This window comes from Epinephelus lanceolatus, chromosome 19 (genome assembly GCF_041903045.1).
Source record: "Epinephelus lanceolatus isolate andai-2023 chromosome 19, ASM4190304v1, whole genome shotgun sequence".
NCBI lineage: Eukaryota > Metazoa > Chordata > Actinopteri > Perciformes > Serranidae > Epinephelus > Epinephelus lanceolatus.
The window spans coordinates 19,389,798-19,412,298 of record NC_135752.1 but is presented as its reverse complement, the minus strand read 5'-3'; the positions used below and the strand labels follow the sequence as shown (position 1 = coordinate 19,412,298).

The 22,501-nt window shown below is 43.7% G+C and overlaps 3 protein-coding genes across 4 annotated transcripts in view; 2 read left to right on the top strand and 1 right to left on the bottom strand.

Moving 5' to 3' along the window:
* The first annotated feature begins 214 nt into the window (after window positions 1-214).
* mlana (melan-A) lies at window positions 215-3,404 on the top strand. The gene is made up of 5 exons (XM_033647599.2): window positions 215-370; window positions 1,326-1,418; window positions 1,589-1,685; window positions 2,170-2,277; window positions 2,947-3,404. Exons 2-5 carry the CDS (start codon window positions 1,330-1,332, stop codon window positions 3,013-3,015), a joined length of 363 nt encoding a protein of 120 aa, XP_033503490.1. The 5' UTR covers window positions 215-370; window positions 1,326-1,329; the 3' UTR covers window positions 3,016-3,404.
* Window positions 3,277-18,395, bottom strand: brd10 (bromodomain containing 10). 2 transcript variants are annotated; one of them, XM_033647581.2, is made up of 10 exons: window positions 17,882-18,395; window positions 16,623-17,357; window positions 16,115-16,315; window positions 14,413-16,037; window positions 14,259-14,320; window positions 13,966-14,055; window positions 13,709-13,824; window positions 13,288-13,508; window positions 7,825-9,876; window positions 3,277-6,039 (listed from the first exon to the last, which is right to left on the bottom strand). In XM_033647581.2, the coding sequence occupies exons 2-10, from the start codon at window positions 17,321-17,323 to the stop codon at window positions 4,022-4,024; spliced, it is 7,086 nt and encodes a 2,361-aa protein (XP_033503472.1). In that variant the 5' UTR covers window positions 17,324-17,357; window positions 17,882-18,395; the 3' UTR covers window positions 3,277-4,021. The 2 variants fall into 2 exon arrangements, with proteins under 2 accessions (XP_033503472.1, XP_033503474.1); XM_033647583.2 differs by having other exon boundaries at window positions 16,623-17,334.
* A 3,028-nt stretch (window positions 18,396-21,423) lies between these two features.
* Window positions 21,424-22,501, top strand: part of uhrf2 (ubiquitin like with PHD and ring finger domains 2) — a 34,052-nt gene continuing 32,974 nt past the window's right edge. The window contains exon 1 of the mRNA XM_033646522.2: window positions 21,424-21,722. Within this exon, the coding sequence (XP_033502413.2) occupies window positions 21,570-21,722 (153 nt within the window). The 5' untranslated portion in view covers window positions 21,424-21,569. The remainder of the gene's footprint in view (window positions 21,723-22,501) is intronic.

Below are 22,501 nucleotides of genomic sequence, written 5' to 3'. Positions count from 1 at the left end.
TCATTTAGTGGGTTGAAGGTGTTATCTCGCCTATAAATTAACTGTGGCTTTTTGATTAGGATATTTGTGAGTAACAATACCACACACAGTCACTTTCATGTGAAAAGCCAGCAGCTGACGCCTGTAGTTCACGAGTGGATAATGATGTTGCGTTCAAGACCGCGGGGTTTCACGGTAATTACTCTGCTTCAATGGGTTTAACCATGAGCCTCTAACCCGTGACGGTCATGAGGGTTTGCTGCCCCTCTCTGCTCTCCGGCATACCGAGGTAAGATATTTGAGGAGGAAAGTATCCCAGAGCTCCGAGGACCAAGTCTTTTGGAGAAGGCATCCCAACCAGAGGAGCTCTGCAATCTAATTATCCAATTTGGTAAGATGATGATCTGTTTATTTTTTTCTAGCAGAGGCAGCACTACTGGGCACATATATTTTGTATTGTGCAGATTTACTTTTAATCAATATTACATTAAGTTTTGCATCAATTGATACTTGACACAGCAGGTGATGCTGTCACCCAACAGGAGGACCCTAGTTTTGACAGAGGCATTTAATATAACTGCATTTTCGTTGTTTGGTAACAAAAAATGTAAAAGCTATGTATTCACATAGCCTATTTTTCAAGATGATCAACCAGTTACAAGGTGGATTACTGGGCGAGAGTATCAGTCAACAGGCTACCAGGTGACAGTGGATGAAAATGCAACAGGACACGGATTAGGTTTTGTCCTGAGGGCAGTGATCCATGAAGTAGCAACACACTTTTATTTTAATGAACAGAGCAAATTGAACTCTGTCTGAATGTTCAAATGGTGCATATTCCTACCCAGAATCTATTGTATTCTGTCACTAAAAAGCCAATGGCACATTGTATGCATTTCAGTGTACAGCTCAGCGTCAGCACTGGATTATCTGAACAAAATGTAACACAAAAAAGCAACAGGGAGGAGAAAGTCAGAGATAATCTATTTCCATTACAAGTAAAAATGGTTGCAAAAAATATGAATGCTACATTTAAATAATTTCAAACTTCATATTCCTATATCATAATGATATATAGTTAATCAAAGATCTTCATGGTGGTTAGGTTTTGTTTTTGCTGTTTATACACCTTGGTGTGGCAGTAATGTTGGGTGTTGTTCTTTACAAAGGCACATTTAATTCAGTTCAGTGCAGCAGAATGGTTTGATGCCTGCCATGGCAGTCTTATTTCTATTATTGCATTCTTAAGGGAATATGATTTGATGCACCGAAAGAAAATATGATTTCATAAAACTGTTACTAATGTACTTGGTCAGCTTACAGAGTGATTTTCTGTTGACTTTCAGCTTGATGCCGTGTAATCGTACAGACGGGATGCCTCGTGGAGACTTCAACATTTATTTTGCCAGCGGCAGACGAGGATATGTCAGAGCTGAAGAGTATGTGCATCTTTTTTATTTCGAAATTCTTTTGCACCAGAGCTTTGTGTATTTTGATCTCCCTTAAATTAATCAATTGTATATACCTATACTGTGATGAACATTATCCAACTGGTATGCTAAAGTAATAGATATTGCCATAAACTAAAAATCTGTGTTGTACACCACAGGGCAGTGGGAATAGTTCTGCTGGTGGTGATCTTGGCAGCTCTCCTCATTGTGGGCTGCTGGTACTTCAAGAAGAGGAGTGGCTACAGAATAATCAGGGTAAGACTTATGAAGTACTAGCCTTAACATTTTACACTTAAAGTAAAGATTCACCTGAGTTATTCTATCTAATAAAAGCAGGCGTGTTTCTGTACAATTATATATATGCTATAAAGAAATTTCCACACACTTGAGGGGTCAAATTGGCAATGCAGTAACAGAATCTTGATTCATATTTGATCAGCGTTGCCTAGTTTCACCACAGTTTATGGGCAGTGCTTGACAGCTGCATCAGAGACTCCTTGGCTCCTTGAGACAAAGGAACAGATTTTTTTTCACAGATCATCTGTCTCATGTATTACCATCTACTAAATGCTGCTTAACAAATATGACAAAATTTATTTTTATGGAAGTTACCAACTACCTATGATCCGTTTTGTATATCCTTTCTACCTGTTTTACTCTCGTTCTCTCCATTATATCATCATATTCTCATTTCTTGCTGTTTTCCCACAACTCCTCACACATCTTTCTCTCCCTGCAGAACCCAAGATCAGGTTCACCAGGTTTCACAGGAGGCCAGTATTCAGAGGCAGGACCTTCCTCAGAAAACAAGATGGCTCTAACTGACTTCGGCAGCTTCCGGCCTGCGGTGAGGGACAGGAAGCTACTTTGTGACTGACTTTACTGGCCTTCTATTGTATCTCCCACCTCTGAGTCAAGTATTTTTAGGAAAAAGATAACAACACAGTCAACGACTGGACACAGAGGAAGTGTTTTTTTGCCTATTTAAATTATATCTAGCATTTTTCATATGTCACCAATCCACAGTGAGCAAAGTTAAACTCTGTCCACGACAGGGTGCTTGTTTGGTACAAAACCTCAGGGCTCTGAACACAGTGTGGAGCACGTGAAGCTGATGCAATACATGCCTGAGGGGGAGATTATTGTGTCACCAGACAAGGGGTGGGTATTAAAAATGTTTCATTCCCAGGGGTGGTGTGTGTATCCATGTGTGCAGGGAGAGGTGAAGGGAGGAGGATCAGATCAGCAGCCTCACATGTGAGATGAGGTTGCAAAAGCACAATGCCCTCTGAATTCCCTTCCTTTTATAATGCAGCCGTTATGCTGGATGCACTGTTGAGTCCATCAGTACATAGACCAAGATTGTTTAAAGTTGAGAGTGCCTGAATTACATGTGTAAACATTTGAGGTTATGATATAGCAATTAAAAAAGATAACATCAGTTTTAAGATGACCCCATCAAGAGTATGAGAGTTAAGCTGTTTCATCTGGATGTATTTATCCCTCTCTTCTTCAGGTTCCTAATGCTCCTCCAGCCTATGAAAAGATTTCCTCAGGGCCGCTGCCTCCTCCATATTCTCCCTGAAGGACTTCTGAAGACAGACAGATGTCTGGAGAAGGAAGGAAGATACTGAAGAACAAACTTTAAACTCCATCTGTTGTCTGATACTCTGATGTCACTGTCAATATGGTTCTTTATGCTTTGTAGCTAAATATACCAATCAGTGAAATTACTCTCATTTTGTAAAATTATTCATATGAATGAACACAATGTATATACTGTAGGTTGTTTAAATAAACACTAACAAAATTATGTATATGAGTAAGGAAACAGCTCAAACACTTGTTGGGGACAGTCGCATTGTTTATTTCCATGCAGTAACGTCCACACTTGTTCAATGAAAATGTACCTAGTAAATATTTTTGAAAAATCTATATGGTAAAAATAAATAAATGTGACTTCAAAACATTTTATATGGGCTCAAACATGTAGTACAAATGTATCTATTAGTTTATTTATATTTCTAAAAAGTAAGATGTAGTTTTCAAACAGTTACGAGTTGAAAAAAAGGACATGACAGACTTTGAATACAGACAGTTGTATTGTACAAACTGACAAAGTAGAGCAAGTTGTACCAATGAAGAGTATCCCAATTATTACTTCTTGAAGCAATATCTAATGGCGTTGAAAAGTAATACAAAAGCTTGAGTTGAAATTCATTTTATCTACCCTTCCATTCTACTGCTTTGTTTTAACAGTTGTTATTACTGGCCATGAAGTAAAAAAAATAAAATAAAGGAAAGTCAAGAGTCTATAACATTCATCTGAGGGCAACCTCACCAGTTTTCACTTGAGAAAACCATCACAGTATACATTTCCAGTATGTCTGATTGAGCTATAGGATTATCTAACCAGATGGTATAACCTACTGTGTCCTAAATGTAAGTTATGAGTCAACTACAGCTGCAAAGTAGTTCTTTAACTAACCCCAGGATTACTACAAGCAATGGATATGAGCCCAGGTCAAACTACTCAGCTGAAAAGTGGCGTCTTAGTCCTCACATTGCTGGCACAGTCCCAGTTACTTGGTTCATTTTCTGTCCGCCTGTGAAGGCTGTAAAGAGGAATCATGTGTGTGTAGTGCTCCAGTGGAACTGTTGGGGGAAACCACCAGTGCATCCAGTGGTTTAGGGCAGGCAGTCAGCTCAACTGGATTGACCTGGCGCTGAACTGTGTTCAAAACAGCACCATCAGGACTAATGAGTAGCTTGGATGCTACATTGGTGTGCATACCTAAGGATGAGGTCTGCAGAGAGTGCTTTCCAAGTGCTTGATTGGTTAGAACGACAGGTGGGTGGATGGTGCTGTTTGTCTTCAGTGATGTGATTGGTTGAGCTGGAGTGATTATTACAGTGCTGCTTGAAGAAGGCACTGCAACCACAGGTGCTGTTTCAAAGGTGTTGACAGTGCTTCCGATTGGTGGGACTGTAGCAACGGGCAGCGTCTGCATCCTAGACACTCCACTTACAATTGGTGGGACAGCCACTGTCGGCAGTACCTGTGTCCGTGTGCCAGCAAGCACTGATTGCATGACTGCAGGCACCGTTTTTCTGACTGATGTGTTACCTAGTCCCGTGTGCACTAAAGCCTGTGATGGAACAGTGGAGGGTGCTGCAATTCCAACTGCTGTCCGCTGGGGCTGTATGCTTGGGCCTAGGGTTGTCACTGAAACCATCTGCTGGGCAGGAAGAGAAGAATGCAAAGCTGGTGTGCCTGCTACCACCGGAGCTGCAGCTGAGGAGAAGGGTGCAGGAACTGGTATGACTGGGCTGGGCAAGGCAACAGCTGATGGGCTGGGTAAAACAGACAAGGATGATACAGGTGCTGATAATCTGGACAAGGGGGGTGCTACTGCAGGCGGGAAGGTGGATGAACATTCAGCTCGTGTGTGTGTACCACCAGCTAACCTGATTGTTGTCAGTGCTGAGCCAAGAGCAGGAGCACTGGTTACCACTGGGGAAACTACGGCTGGTACACTGCCTAACCTTGGAGGGGATGAGACCAGAGTGGGTGTACCTACAGGTGGAGATGCGAAGTTACCAGCCTGAGCATCTGGCAACCTAGGCAGAGCAGACACTACATTTGTTTTACTGGGTAACCATGTTGAACCCATGCTAGGTGTTCCCGTTAGATGGACTGGCGTGACATTTGGAGTGGTTGCTAGCAATGATGGACCAACAGCAGGTGTGCATGCTACAGAAGGAGAACTTACGGCTGGCACACCAGGCAGCCTGGCTGGGGACTGGGGTAAAACTGGTGCTCTAGGAGTTACAGTGGCCTGACTTGCCCCTTGGGGAGGTACTGATGCTCCAGTGCTGGGAGCACTGACAGTAGGCACTTGTTGTGGTGCAGGGCTAGAGATGATAAGGACGTGGCTGCCTGGACCCAAACCCTGGGGAGGGACTACAAAACGTGCATTATTAAGGAGGATTTGTGTGCCAGCAGCAAGAGGCGTAGAGGTGTTGATGACTATCCTCTGCTGGATTGTGCCAGTAGCAGAGGTGGTGAATGGGGTACTGGTGGTTGTTGCAGAGGAGATAGGTGTTTGGGTTTTCTTGAGAGCAAGCTGAGAGGAAGATAAGAAGGAAGTGGTTTCCTCATGAATGCCACTTTGGATATTTGAAGGCTGACGGACGAGGGTGGGTGTGGAGGTTTGGGCTGGGCTACTCTGCACAGTTGGGGTTACCTGAGCAGGAGAGTTGCTTGACAGTACACTTGCATGCATACCAAGGTCCTTCTTAATCACTGGTCCTGCCGGCAGAGTGGCAGCGGTAGATGTGGCTGTGGAAGAGCCTGGTTGGGAGATCATGGAGAAGGAAGGGATACCCTGGAGCTGACAGCTGGTGGTCAGAGAAGCGTGAGAGGCCAGCTGGGTAGGACAGCTTGTGATGATATTTGAACTTGTAACCATGACCAGTCCAGTGGTGGTGACTGGCGGACGGCCAGCATCTGACACAGACACTGGTGTGCTCTTGGAAGGAGAACATGACAGGGCCCCGATGGTCTGTCCAATGGTTGTTGTCTTTCCTGACAACTGGATTTGAACCCCTGGAGTCACACAAGAGATATTTTCTTCAATAGTTTGACTTTGATAAGGGGCTGTATGTAGGACTACAGCTTTAATCCAATACTTATAAAGTCCCCCTCCACTCAAAAACATTTTTTCTTATGTTTATGTCCCCTAAAATATATATGATCTAGACCTCACTGACTTGTATCTGTGCAAGGTTAGTTACTAGAGAGGTGTTTTTGAATTCTTCTACTGAAGGGAGGGATGCCTGTTCACTTCCCTAAACTCTGAGAATCAAACGTACGCTGGGGAAACTAGATTAGGTGCGTCACTAATACGAACACCAGTAACTGAGAACAAACTCTGACAGCAAAAAAAAATCTGCAACCTCCAGTGCAGAGCAGATTGGTGAGTCCATAGGGTAAGAGTTTGCAATAACATAGTTAAAGTTTTGACAGCAAACATGCTAGTGTGCAGTTTTAGGGAAAAACCAGACTCTGAAGCTTCCTTCCACTATGCACAAAACCCCCCATTGTAGCAGATATTATTGTATGTTTCACAACCACTAATGCTGTGTCAGCCACAACCAGCTAGCTTGCAAGCTAACAAACAACATAAACAAATACAAGATTCTAGCTACACTGTCTATTCTGAAATGTCTGCTAGTCACCAATTTTGGTGCACGACAGACTCCTCAACTGAAATTTGGTCTTACTGAGGCTAAAGTATGAATCTCTCCAACGTTTCCTCTAATGCCAACACTAGCTATCTTGATGCACACTGCTCTTTCACCATACTTGTCAACCCTCCCATCTTCTCTTGGGGTCACAATGCTCTGTTTTTTTCTGGCAACTTATGACATATTTTCACTTAATTTTCCTTTAAGTCATCACAACCTGTTTCCAGCACTGTAAAACATGTTTAAGCCATACTTTTCTGCTTTCCCCTCTCCCCCTCCAGCGCAAATCCTCCTGCCCTGCATGAGTTGGGTGCTGCCAGTGGACACCTTGTTTCCCTGCTAAGTGCATGCATATGTCAGATGGGACTTTGAGGGGTGCCTCGAGAATTGTGGAAACCAGCTTGCCCTAGTCCGCAGTAGCAGAGGACCTAGCTGTCTGTCAGAGACCATGAGCCTCCTGTTCTGTCTCGCTAAGGCATCCAGGACCCAGTGGTGTGTGGGACAGGGAGGACAGCCAGCTGGTCCCTGGTGTGGGCCAAGCCTACAGCCTGGCAACCCTCCTGCCTGCTGGCCCTGGAGTAGGATCATGAACCAAAAACTAAATCGAATTAAATTTAGTTAGCATAAGTAGTTATTTTGTTAGGAAACAAGGAAACAAAGTTTTTGAAACTAAAATGTTTCTTGGGGAGGAGCCCTAGACCCCCTGCTTAGGTTTCAAAATCCTCCCTATTTTTGAGGTCTCGCAAGTATGGCTTTCACCAGTCTTAGTGCAGGGAGTATGGGAGAAAGCGGAAAGCGAAAGTGAAATCTATCACAAACAGTGTGGTGGGTAGGGTGGAGGCCAGATTCAGAATTTTTCAATGAGGGAGAAAGGGTGGATCTGCTTCCGACCCCTTTTTTTAGAGTTTTATTTAACTATTTTGTGGGAAAACCATGTTAAACAAAATATTAGCATTTGTACTTTAAAATGTGTCTGGAGGGGGACTTTAAACTACTTAACACTGTAACATTCAAAAAACACATAACATTCCTCCAACTACATTATATCTACATGTATAAATTAATAACTGTCCCACTGTTGCAAAGTTTATAGACTGAATCAAACACAAGATACACAAGACAAGATCACACCATACAAACCCACCTGAGGGCAGAGTGATGTTCTTGACCTTGGACAAGGTGTCTGAGTTGACAACAGATTGGCTTGGACTTAATCCCATCTTTAGAGTTTGACTTGTTAATGAAGTGGTCAGCAGCTGTCCAGTCGCCCCTGTTGCTACCGCCTGCTTTGGGATGCTTCCCATGGAGGTGGTAGATGATGTTGATGTGGGCTGGCTGATGAACATGACTCTTGAACTAGGAAGTGATTTTGTGTAAGAGGGTGTACCTTTTGATAATGCTACATTTGAGGTGGAGGAAGAAGAGGGAGTGACCAGGATGAACTTAGTAACTTGGGATCTCTCCTCTGTACTGGCCCGTTTCACACCAGTCTTGCTGATGAACTCTGCTTGTGTGAGAACTTGGGGAACGCCAGAACTACTCAGTGATGGGACAACAACAGTGTTTTTTATTAATGAAGCTTGTAAGTGAGAACCAGCAGCAGGTGTCTGCATTAGCTGGCCAAACTTTGTTGCAACTGTAGAACAAGCTGAGGTGTTGGAACCTTGACTTGTAGCAACAGAAGTGCCTGTAGTCTGGATTCCTGGGCCTGTAACAGGAATGCTACCAGTGACTGCAGTGAGCATAGGAGTTGTGACCGCGGAAGGGGACTTTAATACTGAAGGAACCTGCTTTTGAGGTTGGGCCACTGAGACACTTGTCCCTGCTGAAATGGTGCAAGGAGAAGTTTGAGAGGGAGCAGAAGGAGAGAAAATCTGTGATGTCTTGGACACAAGGAAGGCTTTAAACTGAGGTGAGATGGTGATGACTGGACTGGTGGGCAAAGAGCCAAGCGCATTCTGGTCTGAGGATGTCTGGACTTTGACGATGCCTGTGTTGCCTCCTCTGGTTGTTACCAGGATGGACTGTGAGTCACGGATACACACAGTCTTAAGCTCCTGTTTAGGGTCTGTAGATTTAGTAGGCTCAGTAGAAACTGCACTAGAAGAAGTTGTGACGGGTGAGGACATTGGTGTGACAACTTGTGGTGTGCTAGCTTGGGGACTGCAGACTTGTGCCCCCTTAAACCCTGCTGTGTTCAGGGCCCCCTGCTGCAGACGAGGGGAAACAGAAGGAGAAGGGGTCCTCACTGTCCTGGCATCTTTTAGGGGAGCCACTTGCTGAACAGGGATTCTGTTTTCGGGGATTGTGAACCCAGGCACATTGGTGGACATACGTAAGGGGCTGGCTGCTTTAGAAACTGGGACCTGAATGCCCGTAGACTGTTGTTGTTGGAAAGAGGACACCTTTTCTTCAGTTTTCTGAATAAGAAGATTAGAAGGCAGAATTACCAATTGCTGCATGATCTTCTCCCCGGTGTTCTGGTCCACAACAGGATGAACAGATATCTTGACTGGGCTGCTGTCTCTCCTTACTAGGTGACCCAGTCCCTCAGGTACTTTGTACACCACTTGGACAGGATTTTTTGGTACAGTATGTGTTGGTTTGGCCTGTAGTGATTTAGGAAGAGCTGCCGTCACTGAAGCCATTCTTGGCTGTTTTAGTACTTCCGTCTGTTGTAGTCCTTGTGCCTGCATTTCATGCGGGTTCTGCTGCAAACTGGATGGAGAACTTTGTGCTTTTGAAAGTTTTGTGGTAGTCACTGCAGAGGTAGGCAGGGAGACCCCTTTGCTCTGTCTATCTATGTTGTTTATCCCTGGAAAATCAGCAGGCCGTTTCATTAAGGTCACTTTGTTTCCCACACTCTTAGCCAGCAGGGTGGGGATGGGCGTGTAGCCCTTAGGTAGTCCAGTGGTGGGATGGAGGATGGGGGTTCTGGGTGACAGTGAAGCCTGAGCTGGTACCCTTGTTGCCCGTGGTGAGTTTGAATCCCTGGATTGATTTGATGGTCTCAGTTCAGATGTAGACTGTGGCTCAGAGTCAGGAGAAGAAGTAATGTTACTGCTACCAGTCTGACCTCTTGGCAGGAAACTAATGTGTTTCTCTGGGCTGGCCAGAGGGTGTTTTAGGTGGTTGGAAGGTACGTAGGTCATTGTTCTTTCTCCAGCAGACTCAGCCAGAAACTCCCTGGTGCTTGCTGAGAAAATAATAGAGATGTCTATTAGGGATGTACAGATCAATTAGCCAGTTATACAGGGGTCAACAGACACATGCTGACGTTAATTTAAATTGGCTCAGAACTGTGAAAGGCCCCAATCAGACAGAGCTCATTTTGAAGCTTGCTGCATCTTTATGTTTTTTACATTGTTGCCAGGCAACCACTGAATCACATGTCCTTAGCTTAACTGCTATTTTATTGTGAAGTAAACTCACAGATCTGCAGCTTAAAATCTGCATAACATATGGACAGATGGAGGGCACCTGGGGACTTGAGACAGAAAAAAGGGAGATTCCTGTGGGTATAAAAGACCCCCAGAAAGAGGAGAAATCCCCAGGAGTACCACCAGCTGGTTCAGGAGCGTCGCTTGGATGACGGTCGGTTCAAGGATTATTTATTTAGGATGAGTCAGGGACAGTTTGACAATCTGCTGTCAATTGTTGGGCCTAATTACAGTTGTTTATATGTGAGTAAACAGTTGAGGCTACAAATTGTTTTGATATGTCTTACAGCTTGCCCAAGGTAATGATAAAAGGGTGCTAATGCTAGCTTCACACAAGCCATGTATGCTACCACATGTTGTCACTGCCACTACAGAAGGCCTTGGGCTGCGCAATTAGCCATATATTAATCACGATCATGGTTTTGGCTCCCCACAATTAAAAGAACATGATCAAAGTTTAAAATGTGTCCTCCGCTCATAGAAAATGAATCAAACCTGCAGATAAACAAAACTAAAATAACGTGGCCATCAACCATCATCATCTGTTGTTTGGAAGTATTCGGAAAGAACAAATCATATACTAAGAGTGAATGAGACTTGTGTCTGTGCTGCAAAGCAACACAACTAACTCAACCACATTAAAAAAACACCACAAACTGCAGTATGATGAGTACTGAAGGCCAAGAAGAATAACTTCGCCAACAAAACCTCACTGAATCCCTGTCCTTGTCCAGCATCAACTCAGACATCCACAACAGTGCTGCTGTACAGCGTGTCACAGTACTGTGACCTCTGTCAGAAATACAAATAAAAAATAAATACAGTGGTGAATATATCCATCCAGCTATCAAAGACAGACTGAGATAACAAATGCAACTGCATTCCATTTGGCCAAAGGTACAGTACAGGCCAAAAGTTTGGACACACCTTCTCATTCAATGCGTTTTCTTTATTTTCATGACTATTTACATTGTAGATTCTCACTGAAGGCATCAAAACTATGAATGAACACATGTGGAGTTATGTACTTAACAAAAAAAGGTGAAATAACTGAAAACATGTTTTATATTCTAGTTTCTTCAAAATAGCCACCCTTTGCTCTGATTACTGCTTTGCACACTCTTGGCATTCTCTCGATGAGCTTCAAGAGGTAGTCACCTGAAATGGTTTTCCAACAGTCTTGAAGGAGTTCCCAGAGGTGTTTAGCACTTGTTGGCCCCTTTGCCTTCACTCTGCGGTCCAACTCACCCCAAACCATCTCGATTGGGTTCAGGTCCGGTGACTGTGGAGGCCAGGTCATCTGCCGCAGCACTCCATCACTCTCCTTCTTGGTCAAATAGCCCTTACACAGCCTGGAGGTGTGTTTGGGGTCATTGTCCTGTTGAAAAATAAATGATGGTCCAACTAAACGCAAACCGGATGGGATGGCATGTCGCTGCAGGATGCTGTGGTAGCCATGCTGGTTCAGTGTGCCTTCAATTTTGAATAAATCCCCAACAGTGTCACCAGCAAAACACCCCCACACCATCACACCTCCTCCTCCATGCTTCACAGTGGGAACCAGGCATGTGGAATCCATCCGTTCACCTTTTCTGCGTCTCACAAAGACACGGCGGTTGGAACCAAAGATCTCAAATTTGGACTCATCAGACCAAAGCACAGATTTCCACTGGTCTAATGTCCATTCCTTGTGTTTCTTGGCCCAAACAAATCTCTTCTGCTTGTTGCCTCTCCTTAGCAGTGGTTTCCTAGCAGCTATTTGACCATGAAAGCCTGATTCGCGCAGTCTCCTCTTAACAGTTGTTCTAGAGATGGGTCTGCTGCTAGAACTCTGTGTGGCATTCATCTGGTCTCTGATCTGAGCTGCTGTTAACTTGCGATTTCTGAGGCTGGTGACTCGGATGAACTTATCCTCAGAAGCAGAGGTGACTCTTGGTCTTCCTTTCCTGGGTCGGTCCTCAGTTTCGTTGTAGCGCTTGATGGTTTTTGCGGCTCCACTTGGGGACACATTTAAAGTTTTTGCAATTTTCCGGACTGACTGACCTTCATTTCTTAAAGTAATGATGGCCACTCGTTTTTCTTTAGTTAGCTGATTGGTTCTTGCCATAATATGAATTTTAACAGTTGTCCAATAGGGCTGTCGGCTGTGTATTAACCTGACTTCTGCACAACACAACTGATAGTCCCAACCCCATTGATAAAGCAAGAAATTCCACTAATTAACCCTGATAAGGCACACCTGTGAAGTGGAAACCATTTCAGATGACTACCTCTTGAAGCTCATCGAGAGAATGCCAAGAGTGTGCAAAGCAGTAATCAGAGCAAAGGGTGGCTATTTTGAAGAAACTAGAATATAAAACATGTTTTCAGTTATTTCACCTTTTTTTGTTAAGTACATAACTCCACATGTGTTCATTCATAGTTTTGATGCCTTCAGTGAGAATCTACAATGTAAATAGTCATGAAAATAAAGAAAACGCATTGAATGAGAAGGTGTGTCCAAACTTTTGGCCTGTACTGTATGTGGCCAATAAACTGTTTTCATCTGCCTGTATTTTGCGATGGTACATTTTTTTAGTTAGCCTATTTTTATTCGTATTTTGCTTTTAAGAGATGTACTGAATTCAGGTGAAGAAGAAACTTATTTTAAGTCTTGTTGTGATGCAATGATTTGTAAATTATCAGGAATGTAGCACGACAAGGAAGTAAGAGCAGGGCTCTGTGTATCTAAATGTGAATTTGCAAAAAAAAAAAAAAAAAAAGGTCCCTACAATCAATGAATAATTGCATTAACTAATTGGGATCTCAGTTTTGATCAAACAAATCGTGATTATCATTCTGGCCATAATCATGCAGCCCTAAGAAGGCCTGCCTCTCTATGCATCTGACTAGACAATAGGAAACAATGCCAATGACGTTGGGAGCTTAACTTTAGGCATCCAGGACGCACAAGCAAAAGCAGAAAAACGCAAGAGCTCAGCACCACAAAAGCAGCAAGAAAATGCTTCAATCCCATTGAAAACAATTAAAAAGAGCTGCTTCAGGCTGCTACAACGCCCTCTGTCTGTTTGCGGGCTAACTGCAGCTTTTAGGACCAGGTAAACACATTTTTTATTACATTACAGCAACCAAAACTCAAATGATAGATTCTAATTTAATAACTTTACCTCCACTCCAAAGACCTCTGGGAACCATATGTTCCAGGTCCTCCTCTTCTGATCTTCTATAATGATCCGAAAGTGAACACATCTCCTTTTCCATACCCCTGTCTTCATCATCATCGTCATCATCATCGTCTGATGATGATGAGGAAATACACTCTTCACGGACAAAGTTATTGTATTCTGGGTGCTTCTTGAAATCATCAAATTCCTTCTTCAAACGAAGCCTGAAGTAAAAGAATGGAAAGAAACAACAGAGAATGTCTCCAGTCCAGTAATGATAATCTGATACAAAGAGCTATTTAATCAAAAGTGTGGTCATTATACTTTGTGCTGGTAAACTGAGCTCAAACTGCACGTGTCTAAGAATTATTATTAGAACAAAGCTTAGGTTTGATCCGATCAGTTATTATTAATTGAGTTGTACCTGTTCCTTTGGTAGGCCTTGACAAGTTTGGGTTCCCAGGGTGAAAGCTCATTCAGTAGTCTGATCAGAGTGCTGTGGAGGTCTTTCACTGCTTCTCTCCTATAATACCACCGACCCTGCAAATTCAAACATGCAAAAGAAATCTTGGTCAAGTCACAAACACTAAAATGTGAGACAATGTGTGAGCGCACAATATTCTTTACCAGATACAGAAGGATCTAAAGTGTTAGAGTAAATGTTCGATGATTGCCACGTACCAATCTCTTTTTGGTGCTCTCCAGGTCATCAAGCTCATCTTCTGTCTTACTGATCAGCTCTCGCAACTCCTCAAGACTGGTGCACACCAACTACAGAGGAGAAATAATAAATTGAGTAAGACAAGCTCAGGACAGAAAGAGCAACAAGAAAAAAAAGAGTATGAGCACAATGGGGCTTAAATTAAGACCATAAAACAGCAAATTACTTTTTCAAATGATTACTTAAATAATACAGCATTAAAAATACACACCTAGAGAAATAAAAGTGAATATTTGGGTATGAATGTGACTACCTTAAATGATGGCTCAACTGCAGGTTCATCTTTAATTTTCTTTGAAGATTCAAGCTTTTTTCCTGTCAACAAGATAACAGGTGCAATCGTTCAACTAACAAGGTATTACTGAAAAGAATAAACTTAATAACACCAACACAGAGCTTTTTCTCACCTGCTTTATGTTTTTTCTTCTTGTCTTTCCTTTTAATCGTTGTGGCAACCCTCCGCACTGCAGACTTGGCAGTCTCAGCTGGGGACAGCCTCATCCTGTCCACGTGCTGCAGCTGCTTGTGCTCTCCTTTCACCCTCGGCAGCTGTTCCCTCCCTCGCTTTTTCTTCTGCTTTTTTTTTTTAGTCCAGATTTTATCATTCACCCTCTCGTCACTTGAGTTTTGAGAACTCTCAGAAGACAACTGTGCTGCTAGCCCCGACGTGCCACAGAAGCAGTCGCGCTCCTCAGATGTTACATTACTAGTTTTGCTTTCACAACAATCCAAACAAGAAGACCTTTGGTGTCCCTGGCTGGGACTTTCTCCCTCCATTTTGATTGGTTTGGTTGGAGAGGCCAGATTTACTAAGCGAGCAGGTGACCTGCCCGTGTAGCTGTGCTCCCCTACACTCAGACAGGGCTCCTGTGTCTCTGCTTTAATGGTGCGCATTAAGCCCAATGGGAAGCCATGCTCTTGTTTCAATGTGAGTCTCTTGGATTGATGCTCGAACTCTGCAGTTTTTTCCTTCAAATTAATTTCCACACCCCTTCCTACAGGACTAGTGTGTGAAAGGGATAATGAGTGTGTGTGTATTATTAAGTCCAATTTAGGGTCTTCACAGGAGTCTTCATCAGAGCAGCCTGAGTCGGACCCATCCTCGTTCTTCAGTGACCATGATTTAAACCTTTTTTTATCCTCCTCTCCATCCCCATTTTCCCCTTTGAAAACCCCAAGTGTCTCTGCTCTCCCCTTTCCAAAATCAGCACACTCGCCTGTGTCCATTGAGCCTCCATAACACCCCCTGTCACTTGCAACCCCCTCCTCCTTCATTCCATCCGACTCTTCACCGTCTGTCACTGGCTCTCTATCAACCCTTTTGACCCATACAGAAGGGAAAGGGAAAACTGGGGGTGCGCTGGGGCTCTGGCAGTAGATCCTCAAGTCTGCCCCACAGAAATGTGGGAAATGTATATAAGCATTCTCCTTGCTGTCATAGCCCAAAATAGACTCCCTACATTCATGGATGGGCTGGGCAAGGAGAGCATCCTGCACATATTTCTGCGTCTCATACACATGATCACACAGCCCCTTCAGAAGCCATACTCGCTGGTAGAAGGGCAGCAAGTGAAAGGGTTTCTCCTCCAAAGGACTCACCTCCCCGAGAATGCTGAAAAACTGGTTGCAGAGTCCCAGCTGCTCAGCCCGACCCAGCTGGTCATGGGAGGCACCAACAGCTCGATACCAGCTCATGACCCGCTGCCTGAGTTCTGACTCCCAGCGGCGGTAAGGCAGGGCAGGCCGGCGGTGCAGAGTGGCCCTCCGCTGGGGTGGGGACAGTAGGGAAGACATGATTTTGGACAGAAGGAGGCTGCAGCGGGGCATCAGCAAACAACGCTCCAGATCAAAAAATACAATTTCTGGGAGGTTAAGGGCAGTCTGAGCTAGACAGAGGAAGTGTCCTATGGCAGGGAGTTCCCAAAGTGTGTCCACAGTGTGGGGGGAAGCCTGTGACAGCAACGTCTGCTCCCACTCTTCTACCTCTTTGGCTGACATTTCTTCTGCCTCTTTCTTCTCAAGCTCACGTTGCCTGAAAAATCAAAAAGACATGTACAGTGTTGGTGGGTTTACAACAGCAATTTAAATCTCTCTAAAATATTCACTTACCTCCTCTCCTCCTTGACCCTCTGTTGTTCTTCCAGACGTAGGGCCTGGACCATAATAGACTCATGCCCACCAACAGTGATAGTTGCCAAGCTACGAGGTGCCAGCCTCCTCCTGGTGGAGGTGCCCCCTGAACTCCGCTCCTCCTCAGCACCAAAACGCCCTTTAGAAGTCACTGCTAAGGTCGTCTTCTCTCTCAGTGTCCTAATTTTACAGGTGAAGAGGATAAAATATGTTTCAATATTAGCTGAGGGGCTTGGGAGTAGCTAAATAACCAATAAACATTGTGAGATCATGGTGTGCTGCTGAACAGACTCACATTTTCTTATTAATAATAACAATAAATATAATATAAACACTTCACATTTATGCAATAGAGAAATAATGGAGAGCAAAAAAATATATCTACTGCTTTATTTCAAAAATGGCATCTACTAAATTCTATTATTGCTGTTGCATAATGGGTTTCAGCTAAGAATTGTGTTCAAAGGTTTAGTTACACTACATTTACCTGGATAGCAATGTAAGCTTCTGCTCCAACATGATTTCCAGCTTTTGAGCCTGTTTGGAGATCCAGTGGTCCACTCCATGGTAGCGATAACAGTTCTCCAACATTAGCCTGAAGTCTGCAACAAACTCTGTAATGGTCTCATACTCTTGGTTGATAAACTTCTCCTCCATCCTCCGCAAGCACATCGACTGCCTGAGCTGTGCCTGACCCCGGCCCCGTACCCCTCCAATACCATGCTGGGCTTCCTGGTGGCCAATGGGGTGGAGGAATGGGCTGGTGATCCCTTTGTGCTTGTCCAAGAGAAAGCCAGTGAATATCCTATACGCTTGCTGGACCTCATAGTTCATATCCTCCTCGAAGCTGTTGCTGTTGGTGGAAATGCAGACCTCAGGCAGAGACAGGTCACTGTTAGAAAACTCTGACATGCCATCGTTGCTCAGTGCAAGGTGGTCACCTTCAGCAGCTACATCCCCACTGTAGCCAGGACAGTGTAACGCTACCATAGTCTCAACTTCACATGTACCATTACTGAGCCCGTCTTCAGTTATGATCAGGTCAGTGTCCTCAGTGCTGTTGCTCATCCATTTGGATTGTGAAGACATGATGTCTGAGCTTGGCTGTGGGGGTGCCGAGTCTTTTTTGGGGAACAAGGGTTGGCTACAAGCTGCTGTGATTTGGTCTGTCACATCCACCTGATCCATGGTGCAGGCACCTGAAGTGGGTAACAGGTGTCACCTATGGTGAACAGTGATGTCACAACGACACTCAAGCATAGTTGTGATGCATGGGAAAACAAAACCAAACAAACAAACAGTGCTTACTAAGCATTTATATTGCAAGGTCCAAAATAATACACAGCAGGGAGATGAGGTGTTCATACCTAACATACAACATCGCTTGGCTAAGTTTGCCTACATTTTAATTCTTGCCATGGCAGGTGCTCACAATATTTCAGCCACATGATACAACACTGGCATGTTTATCTCGTGTGGTTCTGTCTTAATTACTAGCACTTAAACTTACTTTATCTACCTGCCTCATCTTCACAAACTTTCCTTTTCCACTGGATCAATGGCTAGCTAGCTTGAAGTTAGCTACTAGCGACCTAGCTAACGGTACTTAAAACAATAAGTAAACAAACTTTGTTCTGCTTGCTCATAGAGCGATATACAGTGCACTCCCTTATCACGTCCCGTATCCTGTCACGTGTGAAATAAGACCAAAACAAAGTGACCAGCTTGGCTGGTTGAACAACATACCTCGACGTTTTCAGTGCCGCTCCAGACACGCACCAGGCAAGACAGCTTTTAGCAAGCTTAGCAGCCACGACAGCTTGCTAGCTAGGTTAGCTTGCTATTGTCTCCAATCTGGGGCCTGCAATTGCTGCGTTCGCTGTCCATAATGGAAATTTTGGAGTAATTAAATGCCGAACAGATAAAAAGTTATGCATACACCGCATGTCGTCAGCGCACGGAGTGATGTCAGTGACAGCAAGATGGCTAAAGGAGCATTAGCCGGAGTAACACTAGCTGATTGTCCGACAATGCATAACACTTCATTATCACTAGCCATCCAGCTAACCAGCTAGGTTTGCAAGTTGACAGCCACTTTGTGACAAGTAAAAAAATCCAGGTTCACTTTAGAGAGAAATTTCCGCCTTGTGTTGGATATCTACTGAAGCCTGTAGGCTTTACAAAAAGCTAGTAACCGACTACTCTGTCTGGCTTGCTTGAAGACTACTGTACCGTCCACTTCACTTCCACCCTGCGTGCGCCCGATGCAAATGTGCGCAGCCTGACGTAGCTAGCTGGTCGCGTGCCACACCAAATTGTTATTTTGGTTTTGGAGCTATTGCTGACACAGCCTCACTTCACACTGTATTATTAATAACCTTGTTGTGATTGTTTCACCCATTGTCACTGAAAGAGGAGCATCTTGAGACAGCTGTCATTGGAAATAAAATGTACATTATCGACAACGCTTCTGTGCGCAACAATGAATGAACAGCATCAACCCGTAAATTCTCATTCATAACTTGAGCGTGTCAGTATCTTTCAATTAGTTACAGAAGACACAGTGGGAACTCCTCCATGTACAGTGTGAAACTTCAGCAGCATGTCTTACTTACTTTTCACCGCTAGATGGTGGTCGTCACTAGTGTACAACAGACAGCTGAGCGTCTCGTGTGAGTGAAGTGCAGGGCTTTATTTGCCCTTTGTTTCGCCTCTCAGGTAGCTCTTGACTTCACTCTGTCCAAAAAGCTCCACCACATGGTTATTCTGGTAATGGCCATGTCCGGGACAAGTGTGTATCACAGAAAGCATGTTTTGTACACTGCCTTAGAAAACTGACAACCCACCAGACCATAATCAGGGAAGAGCCCAATCTATTGTGTTTTGGCTGCTTCATGTACACCTCCATTGCTATAGGTTGAGGCGGGGAATTACAGTTGTTTATCACCAGATTGCTGTATTTAAAAATAAAAAGTGTCTCTGGATATATTTAACACCGCACATCGTTTTAATGCAGCTGCCATATTTTTTAGTCAAGTGAGCAAAAGACAGAGCACGCAGCAACATGTATTATTCCTTTATAGACAGTTAAAGACTTGCCGGTGGCACATGGAGGAGGTCTCCAGCTGGGACAAATGTTAATTAAGCAATTATGCCACAAGAGGCATGTGTTTTACAGTGATTTTAGCTCAGCTAGAAGGTATTGTCAGGCAAAGGGGTTTCAGTCCATACAGGCCCTTTTATCCCTCGTGTATGCAGTGGCTGCACAAATACTTGAAGGGACAGAGTAAGGCCCATGGTAGTAGGCTCTAGGGAGAAGCTTTAAGTGGCTTCTATTACATGCTCATGGAAAGACAGATTTATGAAAAAGAGGATCTGATTAGCAATTTCAAAAGGGTAGTATACTGCACTGTTATATCGCAACAATATGATATGGATGTATTTAGTGACAATCAGCTTGACCGGGACACTGTTTCAGAAACCAAGATCAATATTCCTACATATGATTTTGCTTTACACAAGTCAATAAAATACATGACAACATTTAAAACTACAAAAGGAAAAATAGTCAAAGATTAGATTAAAATAGTTTTTTTTATTAGATGTAAAAATATTTATTTTTAGAAATACAGAAATCCAGTTTCTGTGCAATAGGCCAGTTGTTACATAAATGAGCAAAAGTGCAGTGATGAAGTTCATCAATTAAAGGTTCAGGAGAACAGGAGAGATTTTAATTCAGATTTTAGTGAAGGTTAAGGGTAATTGAAAAAGACTGTCAAAAAATTTGGTCCCATCTGTGTTCAGAACAGCAGCTAAAAGTAGCTTCACCCTGTCTGGTTCTAATACAGGTACTAGCTGACTGTGTCCTATAAAGATCCTAAGGAGTTATTAGGTTTAGTTTTCAGGCATATCGAGCATCTATTTTGTCCATGGGATTTTGGCCCAAGCCCATTAAATGATTTATTAAAAGAGATCAGCCCATCAAAATCAATCCTGTAAACTGTAAGCCAATGGGTTCACTTTCACTGCTTCTTGTTAGATCTATGGGAGCAGCATTCTGAATGTGCTGCAGTTGTACATTTGTTGTTGTGAGAAGAGGCGACATGAGACTTGGTCTACAGGGGGGTAATTCTATAATATTTACCACAACACATAACCAACACTGGATTACAAATAGGCAATAGAGGGCAACTGCCCTGTGCCTTCAGACTCCCAGGGGCCAGCAAAAGCCCTAGGTTCCCTGTGTGGTGTGTGCTTGGTAATATGACTAATTGTAATTTTGTTTGAGAATATAGGAATAGGCACTACTAAAGATCAAAGTCTGTGTCAAAGTGCAGTGTTCCAAAGTTGAGACACTGTGTAAAACATGAGTAAAAACAGAATGCAATGATTTGTGGATCTTTTTTTTACCTGCTTTCAATTGAATACAGTACAGAGACCAGATATTTAATGTTCAAACTAATAAACTTAATTGTTTTTTGGTGAATATTCACTCAATCTGAATTTGATGCCTGTAACATGTTCCAAAAAAGTTGGGACAAGGGCAACAAAAGATTAGATAAGTTATGAAATTCTCGAAAAACACCACTTTGCAACAATCCACAGGTAAACAGGTTAACTCGTAAAAGATTATGAGTGGGTTTGAAAGTGGCATCCAGTTGTCCACAAGCAAGGACCGAACTTTGTGAAAAACTGCATGGGCTAACAGCCGAATAATTTAAGAACAGCGTTTCTCAAAGCAAGGAATTTAAAGATTTCACCATGTCTAATTCATAATAACATCAAAAGATTCAGAAAATCTGGAGAAATCCCTGCATGTAAAGGACAAGGCTGAAAACCAATATCGAATGGCTGTGACCTTTGAGCCCTCAGACCATTGCATTGAAAACAAACATGACTGTATAAAGGATATTACTACATGGGCGTGGGACCACTTTGGAAAAACCATGCCATACCACTTTGGTGTTACTGGCATGTTAACTCTACCATGCAAAGTGCAAGCCATATAACATCCAGAGACAGTGCTGACTTCTCTGGGCCCGAGCTCATCTGAGATAGAATGACACAAAGTTGAAGAGTGTGTTATGGTGTGAAGAGTCCACATTTCAAATAGTTTTTAGATTGTAAAGTAGCACCACAACAATAGCTACCTACTACTGTGCTGTAAAGGCCCTGAGACAAGGCTCAGTATTCAAAACTGTGCCTTTAACTGCAAACTGTGCTCGCTTGAACGCTCGCGAGATTTGCTTGGCGCCGCGACCTCATGTGAGACACCTCCTGCTCGAGCCAGTCCGACGTTACCTCTGCAGAGGAAAACGCAATGGAGCCCTGAACATTTTTCATTTCTGTCTCCTTTGACCCCTGGAAAACACACTTCGTATCCAAACACAGTTTTACCTGCTATTTATTCGAGGCGTAACAGGGCGGTGCAACAATGTGGATCCAGGTTCGCACTATAGACGGGAAGGAGACGCGAACCGTTGAGGATCTTTCTAGATTGACCAAAATTGAGTCTTTACGGTTGAAAATACAGGACATCTTCAGTGTAAGCCCTCAACAGCAGCGCCTGTTCTACCGAGGAAAGCAGGTAAACGTGTATTTTGTGTCACCCCGTCACGCAACAGTCGGTTTTGGGTGTTTTGGCAGGGTTTGGTGCTGGTGGAGAGTGTGAGTGGTCCTCTGGTGTTGTAGCCGTTTCGGACCCATGCAAGCTTCCTGTTTTGATAGGAATTCGCCAATAGTTCTTGCGCAAGAGCCCGGGGTACGCGATGTGCCAGCCCCCGAGAAAAAAAGCAGCCATATAACATGGATGTATGGTTACAGAAGCATGTTGCATTGTTTGGGTTTGTGCTGAGGAGACCTGCCTGCATGCAACAAATGTCTCACCGCCGTGGACATGTTTGTTTACATTGCCGCGAGAGAGAAAAGAGAACATCGCCCTCTGTTTCCACATGGACACCAAAGTAGTGCAGCACAAACAACTAGCCCGCAAGTCAACGACTAAATCTTGTTAAACCGAATTAAACAGCTCGATTTGCACACCCAGTGTCCCTATATATATCTATCTAAATGTGCATTTCTGTTTTGCATTCGTAACATGTGGCACCAGTTGCTCTAAACTGCACTGAGCCCTACTCGATAGCCACCAGACTTGAGCATGTGCTGTGTTATGATGATAATGATAATTTGAGGAAGGAGGGGACTCGTGGCTCCACGTGCCCTGACATCTAAAAGCTCTGTAGTTGTGTTTACACCCTGGCGTCACTACGGTATGCACAGTGTACAGTCAGGACGGACCGTGCTATTTTCAGTCTTCTCATGTCCTGACAAATAAGTAGTGCACATGCTGTATAGATTCAGATGGAT